General features: G+C 55.8%; 2 protein-coding genes across 4 annotated transcripts; one reads left to right on the top strand and one right to left on the bottom strand.

Moving 5' to 3' along the window:
• The first annotated feature begins 1,466 nt into the window (after positions 1–1,466).
• On the top strand, positions 1,467–4,387 carry CRB3 (crumbs cell polarity complex component 3). Its single transcript, XM_047777342.1, has 5 exons — positions 1,467–1,611; positions 1,842–2,017; positions 2,714–2,787; positions 3,457–3,600; positions 3,950–4,387. Exons 2-5 carry the CDS (start codon positions 1,936–1,938, stop codon positions 4,019–4,021), a joined length of 372 nt encoding a protein of 123 aa, XP_047633298.1. The 5' UTR covers positions 1,467–1,611; positions 1,842–1,935; the 3' UTR covers positions 4,022–4,387.
• A 94-nt stretch (positions 4,388–4,481) lies between these two features.
• DENND1C (DENN domain containing 1C) lies at positions 4,482–14,454 on the bottom strand. Of its 3 annotated transcripts, XM_047777338.1 has the most exons (23): positions 14,326–14,454; positions 13,078–13,142; positions 12,955–12,998; positions 12,779–12,828; positions 12,103–12,222; positions 11,941–12,010; positions 11,465–11,536; positions 11,309–11,374; positions 11,167–11,220; positions 10,956–11,066; positions 10,022–10,122; positions 9,873–9,918; positions 9,622–9,723; positions 9,408–9,533; positions 8,278–8,382; positions 7,098–7,188; positions 6,968–7,008; positions 6,700–6,771; positions 6,026–6,070; positions 5,848–5,955; positions 5,590–5,657; positions 5,244–5,451; positions 4,482–5,148 (listed from the first exon to the last, which is right to left on the bottom strand). In XM_047777338.1, the coding sequence occupies exons 1-23, from the start codon at positions 14,340–14,342 to the stop codon at positions 4,537–4,539; spliced, it is 2,394 nt and encodes a 797-aa protein (XP_047633294.1). In that variant the 5' UTR covers positions 14,343–14,454; the 3' UTR covers positions 4,482–4,536. The 3 variants fall into 3 exon arrangements, with proteins under 3 accessions (XP_047633294.1, XP_047633295.1, XP_047633296.1); XM_047777339.1 differs by lacking the exon at positions 6,700–6,771; XM_047777340.1 differs by lacking the exon at positions 14,326–14,454 and having other exon boundaries at positions 12,779–12,851; positions 13,078–13,117.
• Between the last annotated feature and the right edge of the window lie 1,506 nt (positions 14,455–15,960).

The raw sequence follows: 15,960 nt of genomic DNA, 5'->3' as shown, positions 1-15,960 counted from the left end.
AGTTTCGGGCGCAGTTTCTCGATTCACCATTAGGGGGAGGGGCGCCCAGACCTTTTGAAGGCGAATTATTACAACAATAGCTAACACTGATTCAGTGCGTTGCACAAGCCAGGCCTTTTACTCACCTCTCTAGTCGTCTTCGTCAAATCCCTATAAAGTAGGTGGGTCTGTTTTTCCCAGTACACAGATAAAGAAACAGGAGGGTAAGCCAGTCGCCCCAGTCCACATGATCAGTAAGGGGCAAGGCAGAGCTTTAAGCCGACCTGGGATTTTTACCCATCAATACTCTGTATCCTATAAGGGATTAATTTTTCCTTAACCATCACTCTTCACTCCAGAGTCCCTAGAAGGGGGTCGTCTTATCACCACCCTTCTTTATCCCAAGATATATGGCCAGTGAGGGTACATATTGTTCCACTAAGCTTCTGCCCAGACAGGTGTGCTCAAACAGGTGTGTCCAAGACAAGCCTTTTATAGAGAGTCCCCTCAGAGATATTTTTATTCACAGGTGGTTCTTGCAGGTGCCCTACAATCCGGGGGATACTGGTATTTTCCCACGAAGATGCCCTAAACAAGTGTTTTCTCACAGGTACATCCCTGACAGGTAGACGTTAATGCACACGCCCCCCCACCTTGTGCTTCAGTGAGTGTTCCTCATGCAGACATTCTCAGCTCTTCATCTCAGTCGAGCTCAGTTTTACCCAGCTTCCCCTCATGCAAGTCTCTTTCCTTCACCTCACAGGTATGTTTCTCAACAGGTGTTACACCACCCAGGTATGCATTATATGGCCTACCCTACCACTGATGTGTTCTGTTTAAGTATTCACCCATATGGGGCTTTCCATTGATCTGGGTCCCCTGAAGGTGTACTTAAATGCAGGTATGTCTCATCTCATACAGGTGTCTCTAACATCTTTTCACACAGAAATTTCTCATGCAAGTCTTGTTCATTTCATAGGTGAGCCACCCAGAGGTGTTCTCCAAGCAGATGTAACCGGCGCCAAAGTGCCTCAGCCAGGCGTTTGTTACAATGCAAGTGTGTTCTATACAGCTATTTTCCACACAGCTATGCTTCCATTCAGCTATACTCCAAAGAGATAGGATTCAAAGCAGAAGTCTCCAATAGACATTCTTACACATCCGTGCAGATGTTTTCTATACACGTTCACTCCCATGCAGGTGTGTCCCACACAGGTGTTTTTTTCATTAGAGGCCCCCTATCCCGGTCTGTCCCAGACAGGAGTGTCTCCAAGTCTCAGGTGTCTCCACATCTGGATGCTTCTACAGAGGTGCCCTCAGTGCAGGTGGTGGGAGGCCTCTTTTGCACCTGCGCCCTTCTGCCCCTAGTTACTCCCTCCAAATAATAGGATTGGGTTCCCGTTACAGGTGCCTCCGTGGCGCGGCCCCGCCCCTGCTTGGCTCCGCCCTCTCATCTAGGCTCAGGTGCATAAGCCGGAAGTGCGCTCCCCTCCCAGGTAAGTGACTAAACTTTCCGGGTCACGTGAGCGGGCGGAGCTGGAAGAGTCCGACCGAGCACTGACCGACGCACTGAGGGTTCGAGAGAGGGACCGGGACCAGGAACTTGAGTGAGGTTGAAGACGCTCGGGCCAGGTAGGGAGGCAAGTCGCTAGGCTTGGCCTGCCGCCCTTTCCCCCTTTCCTCTCCTCTTTTCCCAGCCCCTGGAACGCGCCGCCGCGAGTTAATCTTTAATCTCTGACCTCTGGCGACGGGGGCGGGGCGGGGCTCCCGGGTGCACGGCGCGGGTCGCCCCTCCCATGGGCCTGTGCCCGGGTCTGGCCCCCTCCCCCACGCCCCGGCCTTTCTCCTTCTTTTGCTCCCAGGTGCGGGGTCGAAGGTATCCCCGGCCGGAGATGCGGTAGGAGTGGTGTGCGCGACAAGCCCCGTCCCTGGTGCCACCAGCTCGTTGCCCGGCCCATGGCGAGCCCCGGTCTGGGGCTGCTCCTGGCGCTCGGCCTGCCGCTGCTGCTGGCCCGCTGGGGCCGGGTCTGGGGGCAAAGTAGGTACCAGCTGGGGTTGCTGGGCTCCGGGGTTAGAAGCGCTGGGTTCCTGGGTCCCTGAGATGTCAGGAACCCAGGAGCTGACACAGAATGCCTTGGGGGGCAGGATTCTACAGGGTCAGGGCTGAGGGGTTAGAATTTCTGAGTTCTTCCTTGGATGGTTAGAGCTGGCCTAGGAGAATTCCTGAGTTGGGCGGAATGGTGAGCTGGGGGAAGAGGCCTGCGTGCCTGAGTCTCAGTATGGTTGAAGAGTTTGGGGGACTTGGGAGTCAGGAGGAGGCCTGCCTGGGGCTCCAAGCCCAGGTTGACCATAGGTGTGGACCCTGCCTTTCAGTGAGCCCTCTAGTCCAGTTTCGGGAGCCTTGGGGGAGGTGTGAGTCAGACACTCCAGGGAAAGGCAGGATCCGCCCAGATCCTTAAGGGCAGAGGGAGTGCCGGAGAGGTGGGGTTGGGCTTTCAGACACCGTCCATTACAATAGCCCCCAACTCCATGCAAACTGCAAACTTGTTAGCTGATTACTTACTGCTGGTTTGGGGGTGGCCCCTGTGTGGAGGGTACTGACCTAATGGAAGACGCAGAAGTGCAGAGGTCTGATGAGGGGATGCCCAAGGAAGATGCAGATGTCTCAAGATGGAAAGGATAGATGGAGATTCATTCATCTTCTCTACCCTTTCTCCTCCCTCCCTTCCCACAGCATCAATCTCCCCTGCAAATGCGAGCAGCTCCTTTATACCCTCTGCCGCCGGCACTGGCTCCAATGGGGGCCTGGTGAGTTGGGGTGTACGTGCAGAAGGGCGGCAGGGATGTGTTATTCAGGAGTCCCTCTCTAGCAGGTGGAGGGGCCTAGACTCCCGGAGGTAGCTGGTTAAGTTTTTGTGGAGGAGGGCATTGGAGGACCCTAAGTGGGGGAGACCAGATTCCAGCATGGCAAATGGAGAGGCCAAGAATCCCAGGAAGGGGTGGACAGGAATACCATACACGGGGACTTCCCACTCTGGCATAGCGGGTTATGGATCCAACTGCAGCAGCTCGGGTCACTGCTGAGGCCTGGGTTCAATCCCTGGCCCAGTGCAGTGGGTTGTATTGGATCCCTAGCCTAGGAACTTCAATGTACCTTGGGAGCAGCCATTAAAAAAAAGAGAGAATACCATACATAGCAAGAGTGGGGGGTCAGGAGCCTCATATGCCTCTCATGCAGGGGGTGGGGGGAGCTAGGAACTAGATGTGGCAGGTGCTTTGGGTGGACCCCAGACATGGCAGATGGGGGAGTCCAGGACCAGATGTGATTGATGGAGATCAGGAATCCTGATGGAGGAACCCCATCAGCAAAAGTGGCAGGTGTGGGGGGAAGGGATTAGGGTTCCCCAGCTGATTCTCAGGTGGGGGTGGACAGGAGACCCAGGTTCAGGTGGGTCACACCTCTCCCCTCTCCCACAGTCTCAGGAGGCCATCACTGCCATCATTGTGGTCTTCTCCCTCCTGGCCGCCCTGCTCCTGGCTGTGGGCCTGGCACTACTGGTGCGGAAGCTTCGGGAGAAGCGGCAGACAGAGGGCACCTACCGGCCCAGCAGCGAGGAGCAGGTGGGTGCCCGAGCTCCACCACCCCCCAACCTCAAGCTGCCGCCTGAGGAGCGGCTCATCTGAACCCTGGGGCTGGCCGCAGCCACCACCACTACCCAGGACTGCCCGGCACTTGCTCACATATAGCAGCCGCCACTGAGACACCAGCCTCTGATGGTTCAGGAGGACCTGGGGGGCCAAGGGGTGCCTGCTGGGCGGACTCTTCGAAGCATGCCACCTCTGCTTGTCTCTGCCCGCTGTTGGGGTGCCAGGGCTGGGGACCCGCCTCCCCTCTTGCTGCACCACCTTGGCTCAGCCATCTGTCCCCTTGCCACAAAAGCCCAACAACCCCCATCTCCTTTCCTTTCAGTTCTCCCACGCAGCTGAGGCCCGGGCTCCCCAGGACTCCAAGGAGACGGTGCGGGGCTGCCTGCCCATCTAGGTCCCCTTCCTCTATCCATCACCCTTCCTGGCTGTGTTACCTTGGGGGAAGGCAGAGTCCTTTCTGGGCAATCAAACCCGGCCAGTGCTTAAGAATAGAAGGGAAGAAGGTGCTTCAAAGACTCTGCCCTTGAAGGCAAGGGAGAGTGAAGTGGCTTACTTTTTATATATCTCTCTATGTATAATGGGGAGTGCGATATATATAATTAAACCTTTTGGAGGGCTGGTGGGGACAGGTATTAGCCTAGGTGAAGGAGACACATGCAGGGTGCAGAGGCTGTTGAGAGATGAATTGTAAGGTCTGGAGGAACTTAGGGGCTGGGAGGGCTTCCTGGAAGGGAGGAGGGGCTTTTAGCTGCACCCAAGAGTCAGCTGGAGGCTGCCTCAGCAGGAAAGGTGTGGGGGGGGCAGTTTCTGAGCAGAAAGAAGGCTCCCAGATAAACCCACCAGGAAAAACCAGCTTTGGGCTCTTGGCGGCTTTATTGAGGGGCTGGATTCTCTTCCAGACCCTGATCCTTAAGCTTCAAAACACTTTTTAAGCTCAGAGACTCTGGGTCGGCTCCTGGTTGCAGGCTCTTGCCAGGTGCTAGCAGGGCGTCTGGGGCCTCCCAGCTCCTCGGGGGGCTGGAGGTGAGTGTGCTCCACTTGCAGGACCTCAGAAGGCTGGGCTCTGGGATTCTCTGGGGAACCAGGATCCGAGGAAGAATCAAGGTGTTGGGATGTCCAGGTCGTATCCGAGTTGGGCTTGGTGGGGACTGGAAGTTGAGGGCTTTCTGGAGGGTGGGGCTGGGTGGAGAGCTGGGACCTGGGGTTCTCCTGGGCTATGGAATCTTCGCTTGCCTTGTGGGGAGGGGAGAGGTGGAGGGTTAGAGACTGGGGCTCTGTGAGGGAGGATACAGAGTCCCCTTTGCTGCTGGGGTCTGCAGAAGCTGTTGAAGGCCCTGATGGAGAAGCGATTTCTCCGCTGGCCTCTGGGGGCAGCTGGAAAATGGGGTGTTCTGAGGAGCTCCCGGCATCCAAAAGCTGGGGGGTGTGCAGAGATGGCGGGCTGACAGGCAGGGACAGGGGCCGGGGCTCTGGTGGTGTCTCGTCATCTGCTTGCCATCTTGGTCTTCCTGATAGGTCAGGCTGGGTGGGCGTAGGGAGAGAAGTTGCCGTCCTGGAGGTGGAGGAGAGGCTGGCAAGGTGGATGGGCAAATGGAGAAGGACAAGGGGGCTCTCACCAGGCTGAAGCAGCTGTCCGGGTCCCCTCTGTGGCAGCAGTCTAAACTCTGGCTGGGCCGCAGGCTGCTGGTCCTTGTGGCTCTGGTGCTCAGACTGTCCAGAATCTCGCTCAGCAAATCCAGTTCTTCTCCAGAGCCCAGAAAGCTGCCGTCCAGAGCTTCCTCTGCCCATGGTTCCTGGGCATCCCCAGGACTCAGAGGGGGTGTCCTGGGTGAGGATGGGTGGCCTCAGATATCTGCCCAAGACTGGCTACTCTGAAGGGTCTGGAGTTTGGGGACCAACTTCCCCATCAGTCCTGGACCCCCATTTCCAACACTGCCTCCTCCCCTTGCTTTGGAGCCTTACCCCTCCCCGAGGGATTCAGAAGGTCTCTCTTCCAGCCGGAGTCTCCTGCTGGGCCGAAGGGGCCGGTTCTGCAAAGGACAGATTTGGGCCGTGGGGGTGGGGCCTCAGGATTGGGGGTTGTGTGAAAGGAGGGTGAATGGGTGAAGTGGGCACCCCATTTTGGGGTAGACGAGATGTCTGGATGGAGATGGGGGATGGAGGAGGACCTGGTGATAGTTCCAGGTGTGTTCATTGGTGATGGGGGCAGGGGCTTCTCACCTGTCCAAAGTGCTGGGTGATGGGCAGCCGCTGCTGCAGGCGATCTGAACGGCTGGTGAGGGAAGGGGTCCTCAGGGAGCCCCCCCTTTGCAGGCCAGAGTCCCCATCCTAGGAACAAGGTGGGTGAGCCAGGAGCCCCTTCCCCCACCGCCCCTTTGGCCTTGGTCCCTAGCTTTACCTTGTACATCAGAAGACTCTGCACACCCTTCAAGCCACTCTTTGCCTTTGGAGGAGCCAAAAGAGAATTAGACTTGAGCATGATTTGGCCCCGGGATCTTGAGAACTCAGCCCTCCAACCCCGTGGACAGCTTCGCTTAGTCTTGCTATCTGCTCACATGTGTCTCAACAATATATTCAAATTCCCCATGGACTACCTACGAAGTCAATACACACTTTGCCCCTTTGACTAAGACAAAAGGAATATTCCTGGAGGCAATAACCAGCCCTTCCAATGAAACAGAAACAGAAGAGTGGCAGAAAACAGAGCATCATAAAAACGTGTCAGTGTTCAAAAGAGCAAAGGATAAAATCCAGTGGACAGTTCTGAGCTGTAGAAGTTGGTCCTGGGAAACTTTGGGCTTGGGAGAAAAAAACACGAGGGCAGAAGCTGGGATTGTGGCGTCTCAGAAGGACGGAAGACATTTGCCAAAGAATTGTGCTTGTCAATTTTAAATAGGAAAGATGAGATCCGACAAAAATGAATGAAGGCGGTCAATAGAAAATAAAAATAGGAAACATAAATGGTGTAACTGCTGTTTTGGTTCTGATAAAGATGTTGGTGCTCTGAATGAGGGGTTAGATTGTCCTCTGCCTTTGTCACCCCAGTAAGAAGCCTGTCCAGCCCAGCCTCACCGAGCGGTACATGTTCCTGACAGCTGGCTGGGTCTTGGCCTTGACAGAATGCAGGAGGGCACCACCACCTTTCTGGGGAGAGAAAGCCAACGAAGAGAGGCTTGGGCGTATGGGGATGTGTCAGGCCCCACCCACCCACTCAGGCTGTGTGGCATGGGATCACCCTGCGCCCTCTTTGCCCCTCAATTTCTCCACCTCGATCTGTAAATGCATAGTGGGGGCTGTTTAACCTCACAAAAATTAAGGGTGGGACATTCAGTGTTACTACCTTCAGGTTGTCTGCCCAGAGCTGGTAGGAGCGAAGGGTGCCTAGAGAGAGGAGAGAGGGGTGTCACGGTGGTCAGGCTCAGGCCGGGGTGCTGGTGGGGTGGGCGCTCTGAGCCAGGTGCAGAGCTCACCTGATGAGGTGCAACTGCAGGTGATCTCCTGCTCAAAAAGGTCTGAGAAGCCTTCTCCTTTGTTAAGCTTCTCCAGTCGGCCTTCGATGAACTGGGGGTGGGGGAAGGGGTGCCCCAGAACTCTGAATGTGAGGGCTAGGGATCCGCTCACCCTCAAGACATAGAAGCCATCCTTGACTCCTCCAGAAACCCATCCTTAAGCCCCAGGAGTCTGGATCCCACCTCAGGAAGCCAGAGGTCCACACGCTCCCTGCCCCACCCTCCACCCCCAGTCCCACCTCTCACAGGGTCTGGGAAGTAGATCTCTTGTTACTCCAGACAGGCCTGCTTCCAGGGGCCCCACCTCTCGGGACCCTAGAAGCCAGCCTGCATTGAAGGACCCTGAAGTTCATTCCACCTTTTCCCAAGAACCCAGGAGTCCGGCTCCATTTCCCCCCCATATCCGTGCATATAAGACCTAAGAGTCCAGCCCATCTACCCTGCCCCCAAAGAGTCTTTGACATGGACATCCACCCTTGACCCAGATGGCTTCTGCCTTGAGGCTCAATCATTTGGTTCCATTCCGGTCTCCTCAGGGACCTAGAAGTAGATCTTATCCCTAGGAACTCAGATCAGGGTTTCCATTCTTTTTTTTGTTTGTTTGTTTGTTTGTTTTTTGTTTTCTTTTTTTAATATTAATCCAGAAATTCTACCTTTATCTGCAAAAGTCAGGCTATGATATTAGTATACAGCTAAGATTGTAAGCATACAAATGTCATTAAGTCTACTGGATCTTGAAAACTATTCATCGATGCCCACAAGAAAAAGGCAAAAACTATGCCCTCCTGCAAAGGTGTATCAGGCTTTAAGGAAACTCCTAATGGTTCCGAAAAACCTCAACCTTTGTGTTGATGCTAAGAGCCCTTACACATGTATCTGACACCATCTATGCTGACTCAGCCAGGAGTCAGCAGGCTGGATGGATGTCAGCAGGGTTTCCATTCTTTAAGGACCCAAGAGTTCAGTCCTGTTTCTCCCATCCCTGGGTTGGGGGATCCTACTGACCAGGCTGACTCTGGCCCCACCCAGTGGATCCAGGTGTCCACCCCTCCACCCCTGGCTCCACTGCCTGGAATCTGGGTGTCTGTGCCCCTAGCCCTGCCCCTGCAGCCCCCACCTCCCCCCAAGGTCTCTGGCGCACCTGTTTGAACAGCTGCAGGTGCACAGCCCGCTGGTGGAAGGCCTGCAGGGGTGCCCCGGGTTTCTGGGCCAAGAAGGCTTTTTCATCAAAGGTTACAGGCTGGCCCTGGAAGAAGGACATGGATTCTAAGTTCCCCGCGGCTTGCTTTGATCCCTGATTGGGCTTCTCTTATTCTACCGTTCATCTCTGTAGCAAAGGTTGATGGAGCGCCTCTGTGTGCCCAATCTCATGCAGGGCCTTTTGGGCCACAGGGAGGACTTGGGCTTTTATGCCCAGGGAGGTGGGAGCCCTAGGATGGTGGTGGGCAGAGGCAGACAGGACCTGGCTCAGATGCTCCCAGGTCTGACATGGGGAGGTCAGACATGGAGCATAAGGGTGGGAACCCGTGAGAGGGGACTCATGGTGAAGGGTGAGCGCCCTGATTCAGGCAAGCAACAGTGAGGACCAGGTCAGGGTAGAAACAGGAGGGGGATAGATGGGTAGCTTCTGGTTGGGTTCTAAGGGCAGAGCCCACAGGAAAGTGAGATTCTCAAACACTAGGACTCCTGACCGTTTTTGTTGTTGTTTTGTTCATTCTCTCGGCAACACTCATGGAATGCAGAAGTTCCCCAGCCAGGCATCAAAACCCACGCCAAAGCTACAACCAGAGCCACAGTGGTGACAGTGCTGGATCCTTAACCCTCTGAGCCACAAGGGAACTCCCTGACCACATTCTTATAGAATAGTTGTGGAAAACTGGGAGGAGGGGGTGTCAGGGTCAAAAGTCAGCAGATGAAAGTCTTGGCTTCAACACCCACATGGTAGGGCTTCTCTAAGCCTTGGTTTCCTCATATGTAAAATGGGGCCATAATAGTATCTCTCTCTTAATACTGTTGTGGGCATTAAATGAGGTCATATTAGCAATGGCAAAATCTAGCATTTATCCAATGCTGCAGATTGTACCAGGGACAATCTGAGTGTTTTGCAATGCCCATTGACTGACTCCCATGACCATTTTGGGTGTACTGTTGGAATCCCATTTTACAGAGGAGCAAACAGAGGCACAGAGTAAGCACTCCATAAATGCAAGGTCTTATTCTGAATCTTTCAGGGACCCACTGGGCCTCTCCCTCCACATCTTGGCTGCTCACCGGGCTGCAAACAAGTGCATCGCGGTAGCCCCCGAAGAGCAGGGCCTGGGCTTTGAGGAAGAGACGGGACACTCCTTCCCCTGGGGCCAGTGCGACCTTCCTTAGCCTCAGCCTCAGCAGGGACACCTGGAGGACAAGGGGGGAGCACTGAGCAGGCAACTGTGCAGCCTCGCCTTCCGGATGCAGCAGGAGGGTGGAAGGGGTTTACACTGACCACGTCTGGGGGCAGCGCCTGCACATCATCGAAGGGTGTCTCCAAGGTATTGGAGTCCACGTTCATCATCACGACATCCTCCAGGCCTTTCTCCCGCACTCTCTGAAGTTGAGTAGCATGAGGGTATGGGCACTCAGAGCTTGAAGATCCCAGGCAGAGAAGAGTACCTGGGGATGCAGAGGGAAGGGGACCCCACCCCCTACCCCTCCCACGGGGACCCCCCCCACCGTCCAGTTCCTACTCCCACTTACCTCGGCAAGACTGGCATGCACTCCGATGAGGTAGGGCATGGGCGCGCTGCGGACAACCCAGGGGGCTGGTCATGCAGGAGTTGTTCTCACTCTCCCCAGGACACCAGGCCTCTCCTCCAATCCCTCCCTCCCCAGTCCCTGCCCCTCACCAGCAGTAGTCCAGCAGATGCGGTGGCAGCGTTGGGATGAGCACGTGCTCCCAGTGCATGGGGTACAGAAGGGCGCAGGACGCGTGGACACACGATGTCAACTGGGGACGGGTCGGGGAACATGGAGTCAGGGCCTAGACTTCCAGCTTCAAGGACCCTTTCTGGGACGGTAACTCTCCTGGCTTTATTTACCATGTCCCCAGCTTCCTATCTCTCCACACATCCCTCCCCTCTTCCCCACTAGCTCCTGGGGAAGAGGTGAAAACTCAAAGCCCTTTCATGTGAAGGCCAAGAATTCCATAAATTACAGTGCCTGGGACTGTGGGACTGGGGAGCGAGGACTCAGCACATACTAGTCCCTGTAGGGGGCGAAGCTAACATTCAACCCTCCGAGATCTCGCTCCTTAAGGGTCGAACGGTGACTCATTCCACTAACCCTACCCTGAAGAAACAGAGCTAAGACTGAGCCTGCCCTGGTCCATCCTTCAGGGACCACTGACACCTCCCCTAAAGAGGAGGGACTAGAAGTCAGTCCCCACCCCGGCCCGCCCCCTAAGGGTGGAGTCAGCATTTAGCCTCCTTCCCTACTTCCGTCCTTCCCCCTTAGGGGCGGAGCTAGAATTTAGCACGTCCAGATCTCACTCTCCAAAGGGGAGGAGCCAGTCTTGCTCTGGGCCATAGTGGGTGGAGTCTGGACTCAGATCCCAAAGGGGTAGGGTTAGAGCGCAGACCCCTCTCAGCACCCCCATAAAGGTGGAACCAGAATTCAACTCAACCCTGACCTTCAAAGGGGGCAGAACCAGGACTTTGCCCTTGGATCTCGCGCCTTTGGGTTAGAGACTTTGGGTTAGAGCTAGGAATCCGCCCAGGTTGCCCCGCCCCGAGGGGTCAAGCCGGGTATCGGCCCCTCCCCAGCCCAGCAGCCCCGCCTCACGGTGCTCAGCTTGCTGGAGATGAGCAGGACCCTTCGCTCCGCTAAGAGCGCGGCGAACAGCCCCACGATGTTCTCGTCGGTCACCGCCACCACCAGCTCCGTTAAGTTCCTCTGAGGAACAGAGAGGAAGGCTGGACTCGAGGGACCATGAGACCTGATAGCCCCCTCCGGATTCCCGGACCTTTTCCCTCCCCCTCTGGTGTCCACTCACATTCTCAGGAATGGAAGGCAAGCGGCCAGAGTCAGGGGCCACGAAGCAGGAAAGCTGGCGGGAGGATTGGCGGGGGACGGATCAGTCAGGGGGTTGGCCCCACATAGGTGCCCAGCCTTCCAGGGTCCCTAGCTCTCCTCACCGGCTTGCTCTTCCCGGGGGCAGGGGGAGGGATGGCATACGCCCTGGAGGTCGTCACTTCGCTGCCCTGGGTGAGAGTTGTATGTGGTCGTCAGGGCTGGGGTGCAGCCTCTCTTCATCCACCTGAGGTCCGTTCCAGGGGTGAGGGGCTACTCACCAGCTCCAGCCCCGGAGTCCCAGGAAGGGGCTGCTGCAGCAGATTTAGAAGAAGTTCCTCCACCTCTGAGACCTGGGTGGGGGTGGGGTGTCTGAATCAGAACGTGGGCTGTGGACTCTGAGGACCTTGGCTCAAGCTGGGTGGTCTGGAAGGGGCCAAGAGGCCCAGGTTTGGCCTGAAAATTCTTTTTCTTCTTCTTTTTAGGGCTGCACTCTGGGCATAAGGAAGTTTCCAGGCTAGGGGTTGAATCCAAGCTGCAGCTGCCAGCCTATGCCACAGTCACAGCAACACCAGATCCGAGCCAGGTCTGTGACCTACACAGCTAGGGATCGAACCCATGTCCTCATGGATACTAGTTGGGTTCCTTACTGCCGAGACACAATGGGAACTCCCACCCTGGGAGTTCTGAGCCAGACTGGGGCTTAGTGTGGTGGGGGCTGGGACCTCTTCGGGAGTACCAAGGGGGCTGGTCTCACTTGGTCCTGGGCCAGGAGATCCCCCACTGTGTTTAGCAGCTTGTAAAACACTTCAAACCAAGGCAGGTGACTGTGGAGAGAAGACACAGTTTCCACGCAGTGCCCCTAGGCAGAGGCCCTTTCCCCACCAGCCCCCATGCCCAGACCCCTGTATCCTAACACCTGAGGATGCAGAGACAACTGTGGGCACCAGCACGAAGGCGGCAGAAACCAAATCTGCGGGTACCGGTCAGGTCCGTGAGGGCAAAGGTGAAGTGCTGTACAGCGCTGCTGGGGGGCTCCCTGGAAGCAGGAAAGGCTCTCAGAGAGACCTAAGCATCCCACCTCCCTGACCACCCCTCTCCATGCCCCCAGCAATACTCCTAGTACTGCATTCACCGTTTGGGGCCCTGAGCCCCAGGGTCCCTGAGCCCCTGGATCCCTGAGGCCCTGGATCCCTGGTCCCCCATCCCTGAGTCCCTGTGTCTCTGAGCCCTTGACTCCCTGAGGTCCTGGATCTGAGTCCCTGGGTCCCTAAGCCCTAGGATCCCTGAGGCCTTGACTCCCTGAGGCCCTGTACCTCTGAGTCCCTGGGTCCTTGAGCCCCTGGATCCCTGAGTCCCTGGGTCCCTAAACCCCTAGATCCCTGGGCCCCTGGACCCCTGGGTCTCTGGGTAAATGAGTCCCTTTGTGTTTAAGTCACTATTTGTCAGAGTCCCCAGGTGCCTAAGTGTCTGAGTCCCTGGGTCCCTGAGCCCCAGTGTCCCTGGGGATATGGTGTCTGATATCTGAGTTTCTGAGTGTTTGAGTCCCTGGGGTCTGAGTCTCCGGGTCCTTGGGTGTCTGCTTCCTTCCATACCTTTCCACATCAAAAGGGAAGCAGAATTTGGGCACCATCTGCATAGCCTCCTGGGGGTGGAGAGAAGCACACACTGCTTGGCCACTCAGGTTGGGCCCCACCCCTGAGCCCCCATCCCCTCCCCCAGGTGGGCAGGCCCTGGGCGAGGGGGGGAAGCAAGGAACCAGTCTACATACCCGGTCCCTGAAGTGTGGGGGGAACTGCCGCAGGATAGGGGGATCTGTGTGGAGAGCGGGCCCTAAGTTGAAGGTCCTGGACCCACCCCCCGTCTTCCCACCCCCACCAAGGCCCCCACTCACCCTCCTGCAGGGAGGCAGGGTAGGCCGCTTCGAAGAACCAATCAAACACAGCAGGGGGATCCCCTCTGTGGGACAGGAAAGTGTTTAGTGGGTCCAGGGACTCCCTTCTGCGTATATGGCTGTGTCTGTGCGGAGTATACACATGTGTGCATGCCTCTGTGTGTGTGTGTGTGCGCGTGTGTGTGACTCTATTCTGTATCTGCCTGAAAGGATAAGACTGTCCAGGGCTGGAGTTCCCGTTTTGGCTCCAGGGTTACAAACCCAACAAGTATCCATGAGGATGCAGTTTTGATCTCTGGCCTCAGTGGGTTAAGGATCCAGCATTGCCATGAGCTGTGTATAGGTTGCAGATGGGGCGTGGATCCTGCATGCTGTGGCCGTGGGGCAGACCTGGCAGCTGCAGCTCTGATTTGACTCCTAGCCTGGGAACTTCTGTATGCTGCAAGCACGGCCCTAAAAAAAAAAGGCAAAAAAAGAAAAATAGTGTTCAGGATATGTGTCAGGTAAGATTGATTGTAGGTGTGGCCAGAGTGAGGGTGAATATCACCTCCATTTTCTTGCATGGCCATGCAGGTCTATGTGTGAGCCCCTGCATGTGTGTCTTTGAGCATGAGACTTCCTGGGGTCCTGGATACCGACCCCAGATTTCTCATCAGAGGAGGGAAAGCAGTATGCCCTGGTCCTTTTGCAAACCATGCAGTCTCTGCCTTCCTCCCCTCCTCCCTCCCCCGTCCACCACGCAGGGGATGCTGGGACTTGGGCTTGGGGAGAAAGAGAGAGGAAGAGAATGGGGAGTGAGTGCAGACACACAGTCTCAAATATGGGGACCCCCATCCCTTCATCCTCACGCCGACACAGGACCCACACAGCAAATCACACACATGGATACACAGAGGACCCCCGCCCCCGTCCCTGCTGCTGAACCCCCGGAAGCCAGCCTCCCCATCACTCAGAAATTACACCAAGAGACACACGCTCAGAGTTACAAACTTAGTCGTATAGAGCCAAGAGGAGAGAGAGAGAGAGAAAGAGAGAGAGGGAGGGATTAGAAGGTCCCGAGTGGCCTGAGTGTGCCAGAGGGTAGAGTCCATACTGTATGCCCGCTGAGAGTCCTGCTCAGATTCCAGCCACCTGTCCCTGTGGCTCACGGTCCCTCCTGGACCTGCCCCAACCTTGCCTCCCTTGGCCCCAGCCCAGGCCTGGTCTGGGAATCTTGGTCCAGAGGATGGGAGAGGGGGTGGCTCTTACTCGGCTGTGGATCCCATGGTCCCTGCAGGGCTGGCCCAGCGGGGCCCTTTCCCCAGGGTCCTGGGGGCCTGTGTTTTCACAGGGCTGGGCCCTGAGCTGGCTCAGCTTCCTGTGTGGCTTAGAGAGGAAGTTTAATGGGTGACGTCCCCGGAGGCAGGTCCCCGCCCCCACCCACAACCAGAGACCCAGGCATCCTGCTTAGAGCCTTCCACTGGATAGGTGGGCAGCAGGTGGTGCAGGCTCATCGGCCAGACCCCCAGCTTAATGCTGCCAGGCTGGGCCACATCTGGACCCTGCTATCACACCCAAGCCTTCCTCTCTGTGGCAGCCAAGGATTCACAGTTTGCCTAAAACGCTTCCTCTTCCCTCAACTTGCTTTCCTTTGGTCCATCTGCGCTGGCCATTCCCTGTATGACCACCAGAGGGAGCCAGGCTGGAGAGGGGACATAGTACCAGATAGGTGGACAGATAGCAGACAAAACATACACACAGACAGACAACAGACACAGGGCCAGGAAGTGACCAGCACAGACAAAGGGATCAGCACAGTCACAGATAGCAAACAGACACAGATATCAAGTCATGTGGGCAGAACATAGTCATGGACACAAACTGGCAGCACAAGCATGGAGCAGTCCTTGTCCATCTAGATGACAGATGCAGAAAGACAACACACAGTAGCAGCAGGCAGACAGTTCCAGACAGAGACAACCAACAGCAGACACACATGCAGAGACCACAGCTGGCAATTCAAAGAGGACAACAGAGAAGGAGACCCAGACAAGAGACAGAAACGCAAAGCGCATAGACATAGAGCAGTAACAAGGGGACAGACACAGTCGGGCCCAGCCACAAGTCAAATTTATAGCCAGATCTAGTCACACACACACAGAGACACACAGCCAGACCCCCACTCAAGCAGAGTTGCAGACTCAGAAACAGGCAGACACCCAAGCAGACAGTCACGTTGAAAAACAAAGATAACACTTGCCGGCACAAAGGCAGGACACAAAATAGGTACTCATGGTCATGCACACACACGAAATCACACAGACAGACTCAGAGAGTCAAAATGCAGCAGTTGGAATTCCCTGGTGGCTTGGTGGGTTAAGGATCTGGCATTATCACTGCTGTGGCTTGGGTCACTGCTGTGACAAGGGTTCTATCCCTGGCTCTGGAACTTCCAAATGCCACAGGCACAGCCAAAAAAGAAAGAAAGAAAGCAGCTGAATAAAAAGAAGGAAAAATGTACCCGAGTCTGCAAGATTGCTCAGCCTCCTGCAAGATATTGAGAATGTCTATATGGATATGGGTGAGAATTTGCATGAATCCACATGTGACCCAGCATGGCCTGGGATATCTGGGGGTGAATGCAGTGTGTCTGCGTGCCTGTGGAATTTGTGTCTAGTCTATTGGGCTGAGTGAGGATGTGGATGACTGGGGATTTTCATTCTGTGCATGTCCATATGACTCCGGGTGCAAGGGTATTTCCATGCTGAGGAAGTGCTTGGGGAAGGGGGGAGAGCACAAGCATATGAATGCACACACACACACACACACACACACACACACACACACACACATCCAAAGCCTCCGGCCAAGACATAGGTGGATGAGGTTGAACACAGATTGGTG

The sequence above is a fragment of the Phacochoerus africanus genome, chromosome 4, assembly GCF_016906955.1.
Source record: "Phacochoerus africanus isolate WHEZ1 chromosome 4, ROS_Pafr_v1, whole genome shotgun sequence".
NCBI classification, from domain to species: domain Eukaryota; kingdom Metazoa; phylum Chordata; class Mammalia; order Artiodactyla; family Suidae; genus Phacochoerus; species Phacochoerus africanus.
This window is presented reverse-complemented; position numbering and strand designations above follow the sequence as displayed.